The sequence below is a fragment of the Heterodontus francisci genome, chromosome 32, assembly GCF_036365525.1.
Source record: "Heterodontus francisci isolate sHetFra1 chromosome 32, sHetFra1.hap1, whole genome shotgun sequence".
Classification (NCBI taxonomy): Eukaryota; Metazoa; Chordata; class Chondrichthyes; order Heterodontiformes; family Heterodontidae; genus Heterodontus; species Heterodontus francisci.
In genome coordinates, this window is record NC_090402.1 from 35998022 (window position 1) to 36016583 (window position 18562).

The 18562-nt window shown below is 40.2% G+C and overlaps 1 protein-coding gene across 1 annotated transcript in view; it reads left to right on the forward strand.

Moving 5' to 3' along the window:
* Nucleotides 1–18562, forward strand: part of pappaa (pregnancy-associated plasma protein A, pappalysin 1a) — a 316273-nt gene that overhangs the window by 238942 nt on the left and 58769 nt on the right. The window contains exon 21 of the mRNA XM_068012691.1: nucleotides 9749–9847. Coding sequence (XP_067868792.1) covers nucleotides 9749–9847 — 99 coding nt within the window. The remainder of the gene's footprint in view (nucleotides 1–9748; nucleotides 9848–18562) is intronic.

Consider the following 18562-nt stretch of genomic DNA (forward strand, 5'->3'; position numbering starts at 1 on the left):
GTGAAAAAAAAGTTCAACTTCGAGTCTCTCCTCATAAATTAGAACAGTAAGTAAGCAGAACCATGCCTGTTGTTCCAATGTGCACCCTTTCTAAAGCATAAATATGCCTTTGACAGTGGGGTATCTACTATTTCTTCTTTTTCCATTTGAGAAAACGTAGCCTTTTCTTGTCCTCTGCTCAAGTTCAGATCTCCACGTGGAACTTTGTTGTGACATATATGAATGACTACACTAATGAATTGTAGGACCACTGTCAGACTCCACCATGACCCAACACTTTGCCCCTATTTTTCACATCCATACATGCCGAGACCGAGAGCACTGTCAGGTGATCTCCAGCAACAGTTCACCCAGCCGCTATGAGGCAAGCTGCAATAGCACAACAATAACTCATCCACTTTTCCCTCTCCTCCCCACAATAAGAGGATTCCTGACTTCCACTGCAGTATCTCCATTGAACAGCATTACTAAGATCAGTTATTCTGTGGAATGCAATGGGGAAGGATGAAAAGGAAGCAGGCACTCTCTGCTCCTAGTGCCTAATTTGCTGTGTCACCATGCTGTCCACAGGCTTATACAGTCCCATTGACGGGAGGAGGAGGAGGAAGATGACCAGCTCTCACTCCAACGACAGACATGGCTATTCTCTCTTCTGATTCTGGGCAGATTTTCATCATATAGATAGAACTTTGTGTGATAGTTTAAAATGGGCAATAGCAAGTCAGCAACCCATCCTACATCACTCATGATTTTTATTTGCTTTGACTTGAAAGGAAATAAAAATTAGTAGGTAAGTAAAATTAGCTGCCAACTTACTATCACCTGTTTTACACTACCGCACAAGGCACGATTTTCTCCCAGGTTTCTTAAACATTATAGCCCGGAAGTTATGGTTTATGACATCATGAATGCTTAATGCATCTGTACCAAATTCCCGTGTCAACTATTTTAACAGAGGATTAACCTATTTATTTTAAACTTATGTAAAGATCATGGACAAGCAAACTTGACTCAAACATGTTAACTGGTGTCCCATTAGTAGGAAATTGAATCCCTCAATACCTTGATTGTTCTTTTACATTCAAAAGCAAATCTATAATAATGGAAAGGTGCCTTTAATTCATTGAGAGGTTGCTCATGAAGATCTGCTCTGCCTCATTTGATTCTCACTCAAATCTGTACCTCTGAAGGATATTTCTCCAGTGATGTTATTTGCTTCTCACGCTTTTCCAGTACATCTTCCTCCAATTACAATATACTGGGTATAAATGAAGTTTGGATCTGAGAGGGTTAATATCACAATTTTTGATCTGAATCCTTATTCATGCTGTACTAAAGGACATAGGTTATTCCAGTGCATAAGTTTATCATTCTGCTTATAGAGAACTCATATAAAGCAGCCACTCTATAGCACTCCTACTTTACTGTAACATTTTTTTGTACAATTGCTAATGAAAGCCTTATGGAAGGGATTTAGGGTAATGTGATGATTTACAATGTAGGGTCATAAATTAAATTCAGCTTTTTTCTCTGCAATATGGATTAGTAAATTTATTTTTGTGATCTTAGTCATACTCTGCTTTTCTTAATTGCTCTGAGACTCAAGTTACCCAGTGCAGTGTGCATAAATTTAATCTAGTCTTTTCAGTTCCTTTGCGATTATCGTAGTGAAGTGACTGGTTACCAATAATAGATATTTTATTGTCAGTATATTTTCTACCTTTCCCTTCTTCTCCTTCCCTCTACAAAAGATGTTGATTTCATGCTGGCGAACAGTTCCAAAGGTATCTGGTGCACTCTGATGCCTTGTCAACATGGCCATTGTACATGTCAGTCTTGTCAGTGAGTGTCAGGAAGTTATTTGGATATGTAGGACATTACACTCGAAGCTGATCCAGCCTTTACCACATGTGTGCACACATACTTCCAGAAGTCTCTTTATACATTTGGGAGTTGTAGGGAGGGTTTCCATCACTAATCTGAGTTGCCAAAATCAATTGCAGCATCCCGACCACTGTCCCGGTGAGATCAGTGATCTTGACACAGACCAGTGATTGAACGTAGGACATTCCTGGCTCAGCTGCTCACTGGGTACACTTGCTATGCCACTGGGGAAACCACACATAAATTTTTATCAGCCTTTTTTCCCCCTTCTCTAATTTGGAAACATGACAAATACCAGGAACATAGAGCATTCAGGAGGTCAAGGGAAGTTTCCAGGGCAGGTCAAAGGTTGGTACATAATTGTGAGACTTGCAGGTGCACTGTGTAGCCCTCTATGTCCTGTCTAAATGGAAACCAGCAGCTATTCCTAGCTTAGAAATTGAATCGACAGGCAAGTTCTCTAGAAATGCAAGACATGTATTCAACACAGGAATGATTCAACATATCCATTGGGAGACCTCACATAGTAATAAAATCCTTCATGAATGTAAGTAATGATTAGATATAAATAGCATGTGAGGCAAGGTTATGTATTCTCAAGTCAATAAGAGGCTAATTTTGCTTTAAATTTTAATGACAAAATAATGAAATCCATTAGCTTTCAGCATTAAATGAATGCATTTATACCCGGCCGGGAAACACGTCAGATCTTATTCGACCTTACTGATGGGATATGCAGAGAATAAGGATCTCTCCATTGATCCTGTTAGGGGATAAAAGGGAGCATTTCTCCAGGGTTTTCTGGTAGGGAATATAGCTGGAAGTATTTCTCCATCCTAGCTCCTAAAGGAATACAGTCCTAAAGATGAGACAGAAAAGTAAATGCACACATGACATTCTTTTCTCCATAGAGGTAGCAATAATAAATTAATATCTTACAAAAACTATTGAGACAACATCATTGACAATGAAGTTATACAACGAGGATCTATGAACCCACTCAACTACAGATTATACACAGACCCTCTAGGTATAAATTAAATGCAAACCTGGCAAATTTACCATGCTCAAGAAAGCCCCTCAAGCCAGTATAGTTAGTTGAGATTTTACGATGATGAATTGGTCTGTCTCAGGTGCCTAGACTCATTATAGGCAAATAAAATTGTATTAATCCTTCCACCAAAAAGATAGCAGATCACCCACAAGAACTACCATTTGATATCATAAACTTTTTATTAAGTTATTCCTTTTATATGTTGATAGAAACTATAGAATGTTTTTGTCTGCAATAAGTATTTTCAGAATGAAACCGAAAAGCTTCTGTTAGAATTGTGCATTTTCCCTCTTATTTTCTGACTGCCACCTACTCCCCGCCTCATCCGAAGATCATAAGTATTTGTGGGGCACAGTTCCACACCACTGGTGTACCTGTACCACGTTATCCAAGTTCTTATTCTTCATGCATAACTCTCTTAAGTGAATGCTGATGGTTTCTTTGACTGGTAGGAGCTAGGTGAAGTCTTTACATGTGAGCTTGATTCCATCTCTCTGCAATATCGACACGTGCAGTTTACTGCAGGGTCCTTGGCTAACAAATAGCAGTAGAAACCATGAATTTCTTCTTCCTCTTCTAGGCCATGGGTACTGAGGCCAATTGTAGTGCTGTGCTAAAATTACTTTTTAATTTAGCTACGTATTGTATTTGGGATCACAAATCTAACTGCAGCTGCCAAGTGTATTAAAATGGACTGAAGTAAATTCTGTCCCACTTCTCTGCTATTCAATGTAAGATTTTTACTAGTAAACTCCTACAATGGCACAATTAATTTATCAAGTAATTAGCTGAGCCATAAGGATCAGGAAGATCTTAGATTCAATCACTGGTCTGATCTCAGCTTAGGCAATGGAGCATGAAAACTGGCCCCAATATAACTCCCTATCCCTGTAGCATCACCCTCAGCCCCAAACCAGACAGGGAAAAATAGAAGCCAGATTCCCATTTCTGAAGAATTCTCTTGTGATTCCTGCTGGGAAGTGCATGTGTATGGCTCTCTGGTGATTAGACTACACTGTAATGCCTTGCCTTGCCACCAATGAAAGAAAGAATTTGCATTTATGTAGCACTTTTCATGACCTCAAGACATCCCAAACCAATACTCTGCCAATGATTTTTGAAGTGTAGCCACTATTATAATGTAGGGAAAAATGGCAGCCAATTTTTCTGCAGCAAAGTCCCACAAACAACTTTGAATTAAATCACAGAATCACAGAATTGTTACAGCACAGAAGCAGGCCATTGGTCCTTCCTGTCTGCACTTACTCTCTGAAGGAGCAATTTACCTAGTGCCACTCCCCCACCATCTCCCCACAATCTCAACATTCTTCCTTTTCAGATAATAAACCAATTCCCTCTTGATTGCCTCAATTGAACCTACCTCCACCACACTCTCTGGCAGTGCATTCCAGATTCTAACCACTCTCTGCGTGAAAAAGGTTTTCCTCATTGTTTCTTTTGCCAATTACCCTGAATCTGTGCCTTCTTGTTCTTGATCCTTCCACCAGTGGGAACAGTTTTCCCTACTCTGTCCAGACCCCTCATGATTTTGAATACTTCTATCAAACCTCCTCTTCTCCAAAGAAAATTGTCCCAACTTCTCCAATCTATCCACATAACTGAAGTTCCTCATCCCTGGAACCATTCTCATGAATCTTTTCTGCATTCTCACTAATACCTGCTCATCTTTCCTAAAGTGTGGCATCCAGAACTGGACATAATACTCTAGTTGAGGCCAAAACAGTATTTTATACAAGTTTAAAATAGCTTCCTTGCTTTTGTAATCTATGTACCTATTAATGTAGCCTAGAATGCTATATGCTTTATTAACTGTGCTCTCAACCTGTCCTGCAACCTTCAATGACTTATGCACATACCCTGGTTTCTCTGCTCCTGCACCCCCTTTGGAATTGTACCCTTTACTTTATATTGTATCTCCACATTCTTCTTACCAAAATGAATCACTTCACACTTCTCTGCATTGAATTTCATCTGCCACTTATTTGCCCATTCCACCAACCTGTCTATGCCCTTTTGAAGTTCTACACTATCCTCCTCACTGTTCACAATGCTTCCAAGTTTCATATCATCTGCAAATTTTGAAATTGTGCCCTGTACACCAAGGTCGAGGTCATTAATATACATCAGGAAGAGCAAGGGACCTAACACTGACCCCTGGGGAACTCCGCTATAAACCTTCCCCCAGTCTGAAAAACATGACTAAATTATCTGTTTTAGTAATGTTGGTCGAGTGGTAAATATTGACCAAGACACCAGGAGAATGCCCCAGCACTTCTTTGAAAAGTGCCATGGGATCTTTTAAATCCTGCAGGTGGGATCTTGGTTTAACATCTCATCTGAAAGAAAGGACTTCTGATAGTGCAGTGCTCCACCAGTACTGCAGTGAATTATCAGCTTAGGTGATGCACTCAAGTCTCTGGAGTAGAGCTTGAACTCCTGACCCTCTGACTCAGAGGCAATAATGGGTGCTTGTACAAGACTAAGAACTCTTATCAAATAGCCTTTTAACTCTTGATGTCTAGATTCATACGTGAAAAGCATTCATCCAAAGCACTGGAGGGTGCGAGCACCTGCTGACCTATACTCCAACATGATCCATTGCCTTTAGAAAAAGAAGGGAGCAAACTGGAAAAACAAATGTTTGAAATGAATATGAAAAATAAGGGCTAGCACTGTCAATAAGAGTAGGTTCTACAGTAAAGTAACAAATGATCCAACCTCAGTTGACAGAGTTGGGTGAAAGAAAATACTCAGAAATCACATTAGAAGAACCAAGGCAAGAGGAAAAAGGTGCACAGAATACCTTGAGAAAATAAGAGAGCCACTGTTTGTCTCCTGTAGCAATCCATTAGGTTCACGCACAACACCATTGTGTGCAGTTTTGGCCATTGTGCTTTTATAAAATATTAATGGGAGTGGAAAGGGTTCATGAAAATGGAAATGGAAATGGAAAGTAGAATGCCATAAATGGCAGCTATAGAAGCAAAATGTCAATCAGGAAAGGAGGATTGGGGATGGGTTGGTAGTGGGGATGTGGGGGGTCGCGGGGAGCAAAGTCCAAAGCAAAAATCTGGGAGGATAGAGAAAAGTTCTGTGAACCAGAGCAGAAAACAAAAGGACATTTCACAGGAAGAGAAAAGCAAGTTTCTCATCACAGCAAGAGAGAGATGAAAATCATCTGACTGGGTCTTGTTCATAGACACATCCAGTAGCATGATCCGGATAAGCTTTTCTCAATCCTGCTTCAAAAAACACTCGATCATCACTCCAAGACTCTCAGTTCAAACATATTTTAACAGTATGGCTTCTGGACCTTAACTCTCAACTTATTTTCCCACACATATCCCACCAACATGCTAAGTGTCAGTCAGAAAAGCTTCTGGACTGTATCTCCCAGATGAATAATTTTCCTTGACAACAGTTATAAATAGGGATGGGACTAACAGTAGAGAAGGTTCAGTGACAAACCAGCAGCATCAAGTACCTCTTGAGCTGTTTATTTTATCTACTGCCTCTGAGAAGATGACAAACTACATTTGCCTCACGTTGAAGAAAATTATATATTCGTCAGAACTGTGTGAACAACTGAGTAACTTTAAAAGCAAACTTTAGATCAGAAAGTAAGTGCAACCCTGAATAAATAATCTACATCAAAATATTGCAAATGAGAATATTAATGCACCTTTCTTTGCTTAAAGCAATTTATTGCGCAGTGTGTTGTGCATACACTCATCTTCAACTGCAGCACGAGGATGAAAAATGAGAAAGGCAGCTAGGTACAGCATGTAAAAAAATAGTTACTCTGTTTTCCACACTGGATTACAGGAGTATGACAAGATATAGGGGACACTTTTAGGAGGCCCTGCTGTCCATTGGCAGCTTCGACCATGATTGCCGGAACACTATTCGATCACAGGTTCTGGTCTCACCTCAACGTCCACGCAAAGATACTTTCTAGCAGAACTCACGAGACAGGGAACCTTGACTGATTTCTCTCTTGTCTGAGTCTGGGGACACTTAAGGGCAGTTCTAATGGATTTACAACCCCAGCTGAGAGCAACTAACTCCACATAGTCTACAAATGAAACCTGGGATCCTCTCATGATCCTATATCTCACTGCTGTGCAGCAGATGAACCAAAAACAATCAACCTCCCTGCTGAGTCAGTGCCATTTTGGCCTTTTTCTTAAAAGAAATTCAGAAATGCAGTTCTAATTAGATATTGAAATAGTTGCATCTGTGGCATTGTCCAACCCTTGCAGATATACATAGATCTTTCCAGGTTGATTCATTTTTCTGGTTTGAGCTATTAGTGGTGTCATAATTATACAACTCCGACTCTGAACATCACAGCGGATTGTGAATTTCCAGACTTATGTCACTCAGCAAACTGAAATACGAAACATAAACAGCAATCAAAAAATGCAAAGCAGCATGTTTGGAGTCAAGTAGTAAAAGGTGCTATTACAGGAGTAGGTTCCACTTTTTGCTGGAAGCTATCTTTGCAATGATCACAAAGTGTGGCTGCCAGATGTGCCAGCGGTCAGCCACTGAGCTAGCAGTTACTTGACCTAAGTCTACGGTAGTATAGCAGCTATGTTGCTGGACTAGTAATCCAGAGGTCTGGACTAATGAACCAGAGAGCCGAGTGCACATTCCCACCACAGCAACTGGGGAATTTAAATTCAGTTCATTATGGAATAAGAAGCTAGTTTCAGTAATGGTGTCCATGAAACTACCAGATTGTCATAAAAACCCATCTGGTTTACTCCTGTCCTTCAGGGAAAGATATCTGCTGTCCTTACCCAGTCTGGCTTATATGCAAGAGCAAAAGAATTGGAGGCAGGAGTAGGCCATATGGCCGCTCAAGCCTGGTCCTCAATTCAGTACAATAGTGGCTGATTTGCTGTCTGATCTCAACTTTCCCACCCACTCCCCATGTCCCTTGATTCCCTTACTGTTTTACATTATTGTCTATAGTCAAAATTAACTGTGTGTGTGTGTGTGCCTGCGCACATGCGCCTTGCATGACTGGCATCACCTTCAAATAAATTTGCTAGATTTACCAAGGTTGGCCCCGGGGAACAATTAGTTCAAGAAACTCACAGTGCATAAGTGTGTCAGGAGCTGGTGGCATTAATACAGCAGGAAACCAGTATAAAACCAGAAAGGACAATACCTGACCATGGGAAAGAAAAAGACAGGATTATACTATAGGCAAGGATAGTGTGTTTAAACCGATCCTTTAAGTTTCTTTATTTAGGCTAAGCAAAATAATTTGAAACTGTCCCTGTCCTCCAACAACATGCAATTGTAAAAAGTATTTAGGATAGTAAAACATCCCAAATCATTTCACAGGAGCATAATCAGGCAAATAAAAATTAACACCAAACAAAATGAGACATTAGATGGCCAAAGGAGCACCTTAAACATGGAGAGAGAGGTGGAGATGTTTCGGGAGGGAATTCTAGAGCATAGGGCCTAGACAGCTGAAGGAATGGCCACCAATGGAGGGGCAAAGGAGGTTGGGATTGCACAGGAGGCCAGAATTGGAAGAGTGGAGAGTTCTCAGTGGATTACAGGGAGGGGGGGGGGAGGTGGTTGGAGGGGTGGGGGTGGGGGCGGGGAGGGCGGTACGGTTACAGAGATAGGGAGGGGCAAAGTCATGGAGGGATTTGAAGACAAGGATGAGAATTTTTATATTTGAGGCGTTGATGGACCCAGAGTTAATATAGGTCAGCAAGCACAGGCATGATGGATGAATGAGACTTGGTGCAAATTAGGATACGTGCCACATAGTTTTGGATGAGTTTAAGTTTATGACGGGTGGAAGATGGGAAGCTGGCCAGGAGAGTATTGAAATAGTCAATCCCAAAATGCAGAAGGCAAACCACTGAACAGGTTACAAATGTTCCACACTGAAACAGTCAATGTTAATTGAGTCCATCAGTTCCAATGTTCAGACCAATTTCCTCATTAAAGTGTCTCCAAAATAAAACCCCTTGCATTTAACTATGGAGGATAATAAACAAGTACATTTTTAGTCACCAATAATTTGAAAAAAACACTTGTTGACAGTTAAATCTTCTACAATAAACAGGCATGTCACTTTCATTAGGAATTATTGGTGGTTGAAATTTTGTCTGGCTAATATAAAAGGCCTAATATGAGGCTTCTGTACGAATACAACGGGCAGAATATTTAGAGATTAATTTAATATGCAGAATGTAAATAATGCTGTCAGTTAAAGCAATCAGAAGCAGGAAGGTACAGCCTACATGTGACTCCAGACCCACAGCAATGTGGTTGACTCTGAACTGCCATCTGAAATGATCTAGCAAGCCATTCAGTTGTCAAGGGCAATTAGGGATGGGCGACAAATACTGGCCTTGCCAGCAATGCCCACATCCCATGAAAGAATAATAAAAACCTCCCCCTCTCAAATGTGAGACTTGGGTTTGAATTCATCCAAGGTGAGTGAGAGGGTCAGTCCCTTAGAGCTAAAGGGGTTATCTTAAGTGAAATAAATTTGGCCAGGCTCACTTCAATCCCACTGGCTGCAACTCCAACTGCCCACAATTTAACACAAAAAAAGGCATGAAATTGCGTCCCACTGGGGAAGCCTAACTCTACATCTTAACACTGCTATCAGATCTAAAAATTGGGCAGAAAAGTGTTATCTGCAAAAGTCGTCCCTCACTTAGATAATTGCAAAATTCTGAAAGACAAGAGCTAGTTTCTTTGCAAACTCTCAGATTTTAATTCCTATTGTTTTTATTGCCATAGCAGCCTTTCGTGGGGGACAACTATTGCGATGGAAATAACAACAGAGCCTACTGCAGTTATGATGGCGGTGACTGCTGTGCTTCAACTGTCATTACTAAAAAGGTTAGAATCCTTCACAACTCCTTCATTAAACTTATTTTCGGCCATGTTTGTACTGCAGTGTACTTATACGTTGTGCCCTATGACTCTTTCTCTCAAGTATTTAAACAAGCAATAAATGAGCCACCATTAACTATATTTCACCACATTGCCAAATATCCTCATTAAATTTTATAGATACAGGTAAGAAATCATAGGACAAACCTAAGTGGTTTTAAAAGAATCTTTAAGCAATTATAAGGATATCCAGCAACTTAGAGAGAGGCAAGAGAGAGTTGACTCCAATGACGTTTTATCTGGCTCCCATGAGTTAAGTGGACCATTAACGTTTATGAATACTATAGAACTGAAATGCCATAATTTTTTTTGTCTCTCACCTACGTTGTGCAAACCTCCACCACCACCCCTCCCACTAAAATTGTTCTTTCAGTTGTTCCACAACAAACTTGAATAATTACAAGAGAATATTTGTGACCGGATCACAACTGGCACCAGCAGAGGCATCCAGTCGCCAAATATTACTGTTCCCTGGGGCACAAAATCTAAAGTGCGCAAAAAAAAAGTTTTGATAGATCAAAAGAAAGTTTTCATCCTGATTTTAATCTACACAGTCTGGCAGGTACGGGGCAAACTTGGGATGGAGTCAATGGAGCGTTACATCATGTAAAATGGGCATCCGACCCACTGCTCGGTGGGTTAGGTTAAAATTGGGTATATAGCACCTTATTATTTTAGTAATATTGCAAATCCCATCAGGTACAATAAATGGCTTTGTAATGCAAGTGCCATTTTGAGCAGAACAAGCTGTTGCAAACATCAGCAAGATAATCATTTTTTGATGGCATTGGTTTCCCAAAACACCAAATGAATTTCCTGCTGTTGTTCAAATAGTGCAAAGGGATCTTTTACGATTACATGATCTGACAAACAGGACTTTGCTTTAATGCTTCATTCAAAAGGGCAGACATCTGTCATTGTATCTCTTCCAATAGTGCTGCATTGGAGAAACAGTCTCAGGTCCTGCATTGAATATTATACTATAACCTTCAGAGTTAGAGCCGAGCCTGCTAATACTGAGTGAAACTAATATTTAGTAATAAGCATTGGGAAATCCAAGAAAACCAAATATGGTTGAGATCAATCTTAGGAGAGTCTAGAGTTCGCTTATAGACTAACATGTATGCAAATGAACCCCTTAAAATATAATTGGATAAGGAATCTGCTTTAAACAAGTTATGCATTTAGCAGCTTAGAAGAAGCTTCAATTAATTTAGCAAGAAAGGTCAGTAAGGATTCTTCCCTGTAGAAAAACAGGAAATAGGAAAAAAATGGAATCAACAGGAATCAGATGTGCACAAATCATTCCCCTTTTTAATCCTTCCTGCTCTCATTGAATGCCCGATCAATTAACAGCTTGCATTCCCTCCCAGCATAGGTCAGTTATGTGGATAGGGAGAGACTCAGCAGAGTTTCTACATCGTCTCAACTTGGCGAACTCTGGGATAGAACTGCATGATCTTCCACTTCGATTAATCTTCCTTGCCACATTTAAATAACAATGATCAGGTGTAATGGTTTCAACCCAGATGGAATTTTGGAATAAACGAGGACTGCCTGGGGCCAATAAATAAGAAAGAAAATAATTCAGCTTCACACTGAAATTAAATTTGCATGATGTAAATCAGGTGGTAACCCCAAACTGATACAAAATGAGGCTGAGTGAGACTGCCCCCTCCGGAGACTCTCGTTTTACGTTGCTACCATATCAGGTCAGGCTGTGACTCAGACGTTAGGCTGCATTTTACACTCTAACTGCAGTGCGCTAGAAAGTGAATCTGTTTTCCGTCAATGCTACACTTACAATATGCGTGCAACCTGACCTTTTGACAAAAAACTCCAAAAAGGAGAGAAATCTTTCTTTTTGTATATTAAGTGTTGTTAAAAATATTTATGATTTACAATGAGCACACAAAGGAAATCTTCCCTAGGTTGGTGAGAAGAGAGTGAAGCACATTAAAATACTTCTAAGTGCACACGTGCCTGTATGTGACTATGGGTGTGACCAACTGATCACAAATACCATTTATGTGATAAGGATAACACTTGTCTGCTTTTGGATTAGCCAGTCAGGTTATCCAGTGGCGCATCTATAAACTTCTAAGCTGTAAATGTCCAAGCTGTAAACCAAAGTGTTAAGTGTCTATATCTTGTACAAAAGTCAATTAAAAAAAAAAATTCACTCCTGATGGAAAAGCATAATTATTGAGGTTATTAAGGTATTCAATGAATCAGCAACAAAGCAAATCTCAGAGCTCGCACCTTAATCCACCCCATTCCTTGATCCTAACCCAGCACCTATTTAGTTCCATCTCAGAAAATGGTAACAGAACCATTTGTAAAAGATAAACATCAAACAAACAAAAGGCAATGAAAAATTTGCAGCTCGAATTAAACAAAAGCCCTGTCTGCATCCAGTGGTTACATAGGTGGATGCTAAAGCTTGCATGGCACAGTTCTAAGAAGAATAGGGACTTCTCCCTGTGTCCTGGTCTATAGTGCTCCATCAATCAGCACCACCAACAAGCTGTGATTCAGCTCTTTGCTCTATGTGGGATCTTGCTGAGCATAAAATTGGTATTGTGCTTAGGGGAGAGAGAGAGAGTGTTACTGTGTTTTGAAGTAATTAATTATGCATAAAAGTGCTTTGGGATGTTTCTTGAAGATCTGATAAGATAATATAACAATGCCAGTCATTCTTTTTGTGACTACAGTGAGATACTTAACTTTAAAATACGAGATATGAACTTCCCAGACTAATTTAAAGAATTACATGACAAGATTTCACATTTTAGGTCATTTATTACAACAACTAAACTAAAAGAAATCCCCATTAACTAAATAGTACTTTGTAAATAGCTGATACCCCAGATTACAAAGAAAGGTATTTTCTTTACTTATTCAAATACTTGAAAATCTCATACCATGCCTTTTGTCACACAGTCCTTTTTATGACGAAATCCTTTGTGGTTAAAAGTACCTAACTCCTCCCAGTAGCAATGGGTCGGATCTCCCAAACCTTTTCAAAAATCAATGTTCTCCTCACTCACTTCTGCAAGCACTTCCGACCCGGATATCCGTGAATAAGGCAATTCCTGGTGATGCTACTGGTTTCCTACTTCTCCGCAAGCTTCAACTTTCAACACAGGTTCAAGTCTTCACAGCCTTTTACTGTATCAGGCTTCTGAGAACAGGTGTCCCCTCTCCCTTGAGGCTGCACCTGTTGGGTTCCCTTGTTACAGCCTGTCTGCCTTCAGAAAATGTTAAATTTATCTGAACTCAAAAGTCAATAGCCTATTGTCCTGTTCCAATATGCAGAGTCCAGAAGTCTGGTTTCACAGAGCCATTTGGGCCATCCACTGTTCCCAGGTGTTAACAGCTGCTTGGTACATTTGCATCGTCAGAATCACTGACTCCCTGTTTTTATGACCCAATAGTCTGGGAGGGCGAAACCCATTGTTCTTCAGGTGTTATCCTTGCAATCTCTTTTTTTCAAAAAAAGTCTTTGATATGTCTTGTCCTTTGGCAGACTGGATGTGAGGTCATCTGACCTTCTGGGCTTCATCTTAAACTTTTAAAAGTCACAATTTGTAACATGATTATGTTTTTAAAACTCCAGCGTTCATAACACTATGCTTGCACAGTCCCCAGCACTTGTTGCAGGCACATTCATGTGAACACGATGGCCAGTATAATGTGGCAGCACAGTATAACAAGATTGCTGTCATCGCTCATCAGCATCCACAGCTCTTTGATTAAACCTCTTTACTGCTAGACCTTAGACCCAACCAAGGGCTGCGAGCTCCACAGAACCAGCCTCACTCTGGCCATGGTCATCAGGACATTGGAGAAGTAGGGAGCAAGACCTGTCCTTCAAAAGCAAGCCATTACCAAGTAGAGGATCTCAGCAATGTTCCAGAGAGGAGTGTTAAAACACACAAATCTTAACTCCTTCACTAACCAACCAGTTAAAGAACCCAGGCACTTAATTTTTTAACTTGTATCAGTTGTTCATGTACACTTAACTCATATAATATCACAGGGATGATTCTGGACAGAGCTCAATAGAACATTAACAAGGTGCCATTTACTTAGGCTTGTTCTTGCTTTCTGTGCACCTTAATGAGGTGTGAGCTAGTGGGGAGGCACAGCTATTTCTGCCCGAAATAAATGGAGCACTTATGACACTGTAACCAGCAACTTTGAGATTGACATTCATGCAATTGACTAATGGTTTCCACTTTTTGTCCGATATAAGCGACTGCCCATTGCAAGTGTGGTGTTTTAAGTGGCGGGGTCTTTATGCACTTTTGGGGAGCAACAGAAATTGAGGGGATCACATGTTCTTCACGCAGCTGTGCCAAATTTGTTTGCCTGCTTATGGATCCGTTTGCTTCGGGGGAGGGGGCGGGGTGTCGGGAGAAAAGGTCAAGTGAGAATTTTGTTAATACTTTTTCAAAACCTGAGTTTAATTGTTGTGAATATTAAAAACAATCTGGCATGGATTGTAGGTTTTCAGATAAAAGAAACGGGTGTTTTTGCTTTAAGCATTTTTCATGAGTAAACACTGTTCGACTGACTTCCCTGAAAGACTCCCTTATGTCTTTCAGAGTGTCAGCTCCGACTGGCTGTTTATAAACGCCCCTTGAATTGCAGGAGTGGAGCACAGCTGTGGCCCATTGGAGCAGTATGCTCTTGAACACATGTTTACGCAGCTATCAGAACTGAATGCAAACTGCATGCATTACGTGCACTGTGGTGCAGTCCAGAAGCATATGAAGGAACAGAACATGAATACTAATGGAGGATTTTTTTTATCACTATAGTAACATGCTAATGTTCTGAGCAGAAGATTATCATTTCATCCAGCCTACCCTTTAAAACCACCATATGTCATTTTTTTGAACTAATATACCTGCACCTTCTTCCAAATCGGAATTAAAACAGACCTTTCTTTTTAAAGAAAGGTTGTCATGATTTCTTATTCACAGTGAGCTGTTTCATAGTTCTATCATTCCAAAAAATTGTTGCTTACATTTCTTACTGCCTTTTGACTCTCTTAACATTAAACTGTGTCCCTTAGTCCTCAAATCCATCACCGGACAGAAGACTTTTCCTGGATTTAAATTCTCCATGCTAATTAAAAGCTTAAAAAGTTCTAGCGAGTCCCCTCATCCTCTTTCTGAAGAGAGTTCAGCTCCAGGGTGGACAATCTTTACTCATAACTCAGCTCTCTCACTTCATCCAGTTAGCCTCATAGTTTTCCTCTGGACTTCCTCCAATAATTTTGCATCTTTCATGTACTAAGAGCAAAAACTGAACACTACTCCAGATGTGGGGTGACTAAGGACAGATACAACTTCAACATCACCTCCTTAAAATTATAAATCACATCCTCAGCTCCACATCTGAACATTTCAGTTGCTTTTTTCACACCTGTGGAGAGCATAAGTCAATGATAAATCATCCACTTCTGGGGGAATCCACTGGCAACTCAGCCACCTCACACGCTGTCATTTTTTGTCATCTACTTTTCAGCCACATATCAAACCAACTTAACATTTGGCATTTGCTCCAAAGAGTCATTTATGGCATAGAAGGTGGCCATTTTTTAAATTCATTCATGGGATGTGGGCGTCGCAGGCCAGGCCAGCATTTATTGCCCATCCCTAATTGCCCTTGAACTGAATGGCTTGTGAGGCCATTTCGAGGGCATGTAAGAGTCAACCACATTGCTGTGGATCTGGAGTCACATGTAGGCCAGACCAGGTAAGGACAGCAGATTTCCTTCCCTAAAGGACATTGGTGAACCAGATGGGTTTTTACAACAATCGACAATGGTTTCATGGCCATCATTAGACTAGCTTTAAATTCCAGATTTTATTAATTGAACTCAAATTCCACCTTCTGCTGTGGTGTGATTCGAACCCATATCTCCAGAGCAATACCTGAGTCTCTGGGTTACTAGTCCAGTGACAATACCAGTACACCACCGCCTTGAATCAGTCCTTCAGCCCATCGAATTCATGCTGGCTCTTCACAGAGCTATGCAGTTAATCCCATTCCCTGGCTCAATCCCCATAGCCCTGCAAGTCTATTTTTCTCAGGTGTCCATCCAACTTCTTCTTGAAGTCATTGATCAGCTCCGCTTCCACCACCCTTGTTGGCAACGAGTTCCAGGTCATTATCACCAGATGTGTAAAACAGTGCTTCCTCATATTCCCTCTGCATCTTTTGCCCAAAACTTTCAATTTATGCCACCTAGACCTTGTACCATTTATTAATGGGAACAGTCGTTCCTTGTCTAACTTATCTAAGCCTGTCATAATCTTGTACACTTCTATAAATCTCTCCTGAATCTCCTGTAAATCATCCTGTGGGATGGTGTTGTTTACCTTCCTGAAATCCAGGTAGATAATATCACTGCCTCACCCTTATTCACCAAAAATGTACAATTCTCAAAGATGTGACCTGCCTCTTTTCAACCCAGTTATCTGTAATCAGCTCCCATCCTTCCAAATATTCCTTTATTCTGTGCTTCATCAAAGGCACAAAACACTTCCGTACAATGAAGGCATGGCTCACAATCTTTATTTTAAAAATAACTTGAGGACAGAAAATCTTTGAAGGAATGATCTCCAGCCTTAAGTCCACCATCCACGCTACTGAGACTAGATTACTACTTGTTCCATGTCCTCTCCACTTTACTAGCTGTGGATGTTCTTTAAGCCATTCTGACTCTCTCCTGAAACCACTTTCTCTTGCTTTCTCTCTCCTTACCTTCACAAGTCCCTTAAAAGCATTTCTCTTCAATCAGTCTCCTGCTTGACATTATCCTTTCATCCTTGGTTCAACTCTCCAGGATGTTGAGCAGGAGCAGTGCTATAAAAATGCAAGTTGTAAAGAAAGCAAGAATTGCATTTATACAGTGCTTTTCATGACCATTAGACATTTCAAAGCTCTTTACAGCTAATGAAGTACTTTTGAAGTGTAATCACTATTGTAATGTAGAAAATGCGGCAGCTAATTTGCACACAGCAAACTCCCACAAACAGAAATGTGATAATGACCAGATAATCTGTTTTTGTAATGTTGATTGAGGGATAAATATTGGTCACGACTCTGGGAATAACTCCACTGCTCTTCTTCAAAATAGTGCCACGGGATCTTTTACATCCACTCGAGCAGATAGATGGGGCCTCGGTTTAATATTTCATCTGAGAGACAGCACTTCTGATAGTGCAGCACTCCCTCAGTACTTCACTGGAGTGATATTTGTGCTCAAGCCCTGGAACTTGAACCTTGTGATTGAGAGGAAAGAGTAGTACTAACTGAGTCATGGCTGACACACGTAATATTGTGTCTTAATATTGTGGGTTTTGTTGCTGTAATAGATCTTTTTATGCCCATCGAAAGATACAAATGGGGCCTTGGTTTAAACATATCATCCAAAAGACAGCACCTCAGAGCACTCCCTCAGTACTGAACCAATGTGTCAGCTAGATTATGTGCTCAAATGCTGGAGATTGAAGCAGAGGCAATTGATTAATTACTAAAGTAATAGTTTTCGCAGTTTCTTAAATGAAAACTGATTTGAAGTAAAAAAAAAAGAGCAGTGTGAATAGGTTTGCCATGTTCTTATTGATTTCAATATCACACAATATGCACACAAAAGCACAGCTAGAGAGAGATACAGCAACTGACGATCAAAATTCATCAGAGAATCACATGTCTGTCAGTGAATACCCCTCACTGTGTACAGAGGGGTCAAAGTCTGCCAAAATAACCATTTTTGTTTTATTTATCAAACATTAAACATATTATTTTAATCTTCTGTGGAAGATTTACGATTGCAGCCACATGACTATTTATGGACTGTGTTAGAAAATGTCCCGAGTTCCAAGCAGTGAGAGAAATTTATAACGTCAAGTGATAAAAAAGTTCAAAAGTCAATTGGGGCGGAAAAGTCGAGGGTCTCTACAGAACATTTGACAATATCAAAGGTTCTAACTTCCATCCAGGCGTACAGGATCTGTCTGCTTTTCACGCTTCAACTGTAGTTCTTATTAATCAAACAGTAGAGACAGTAAAAAGAAAAGACCCCAGCCTCTCCCTCTAAAACCTGCTTCAAGTTTCTTCAAAAGTTTTTTTCACAGTTTAGGGGATGGGGTAAATCTAGTCAAACTGATTCATTTTAATGGCACTATTTAATATCATAATCATCTTCCTATAATTCTGAATACCTAGTCACCTATGTATCAATTAAGTTCAATTTATGTCTTGACGTAGCAAGTTCAACATCACTGGTTTTGCCAGGTTTAAGTCACTCAGCTCATCATAACATACTTAACTCGACATAATAAGCCCAACATATGCTGTTCTTGACATTTTTAGCATTGACATGACCCAGCTTGGCCTTGTTATTAGGCTTATTGCTAGTTCTATTGACACGTGAGCAGCAAGTCGCCCTCAGCTTTGTGCTAATCCACTAATCCCTTCAAATTTATTATGCAGTACTTGCACAAGATTTTTCTTTTTGTCATGTCCTTCCAACACACAGCTTTGGCCTCCTCTTCTACCTGAGAGGGATCCTCTTTTAACCTCCTTATGTTTCTAGAACCCAATGAACCAGCATTTGTGTTCATCTTTGAGCATTGACAT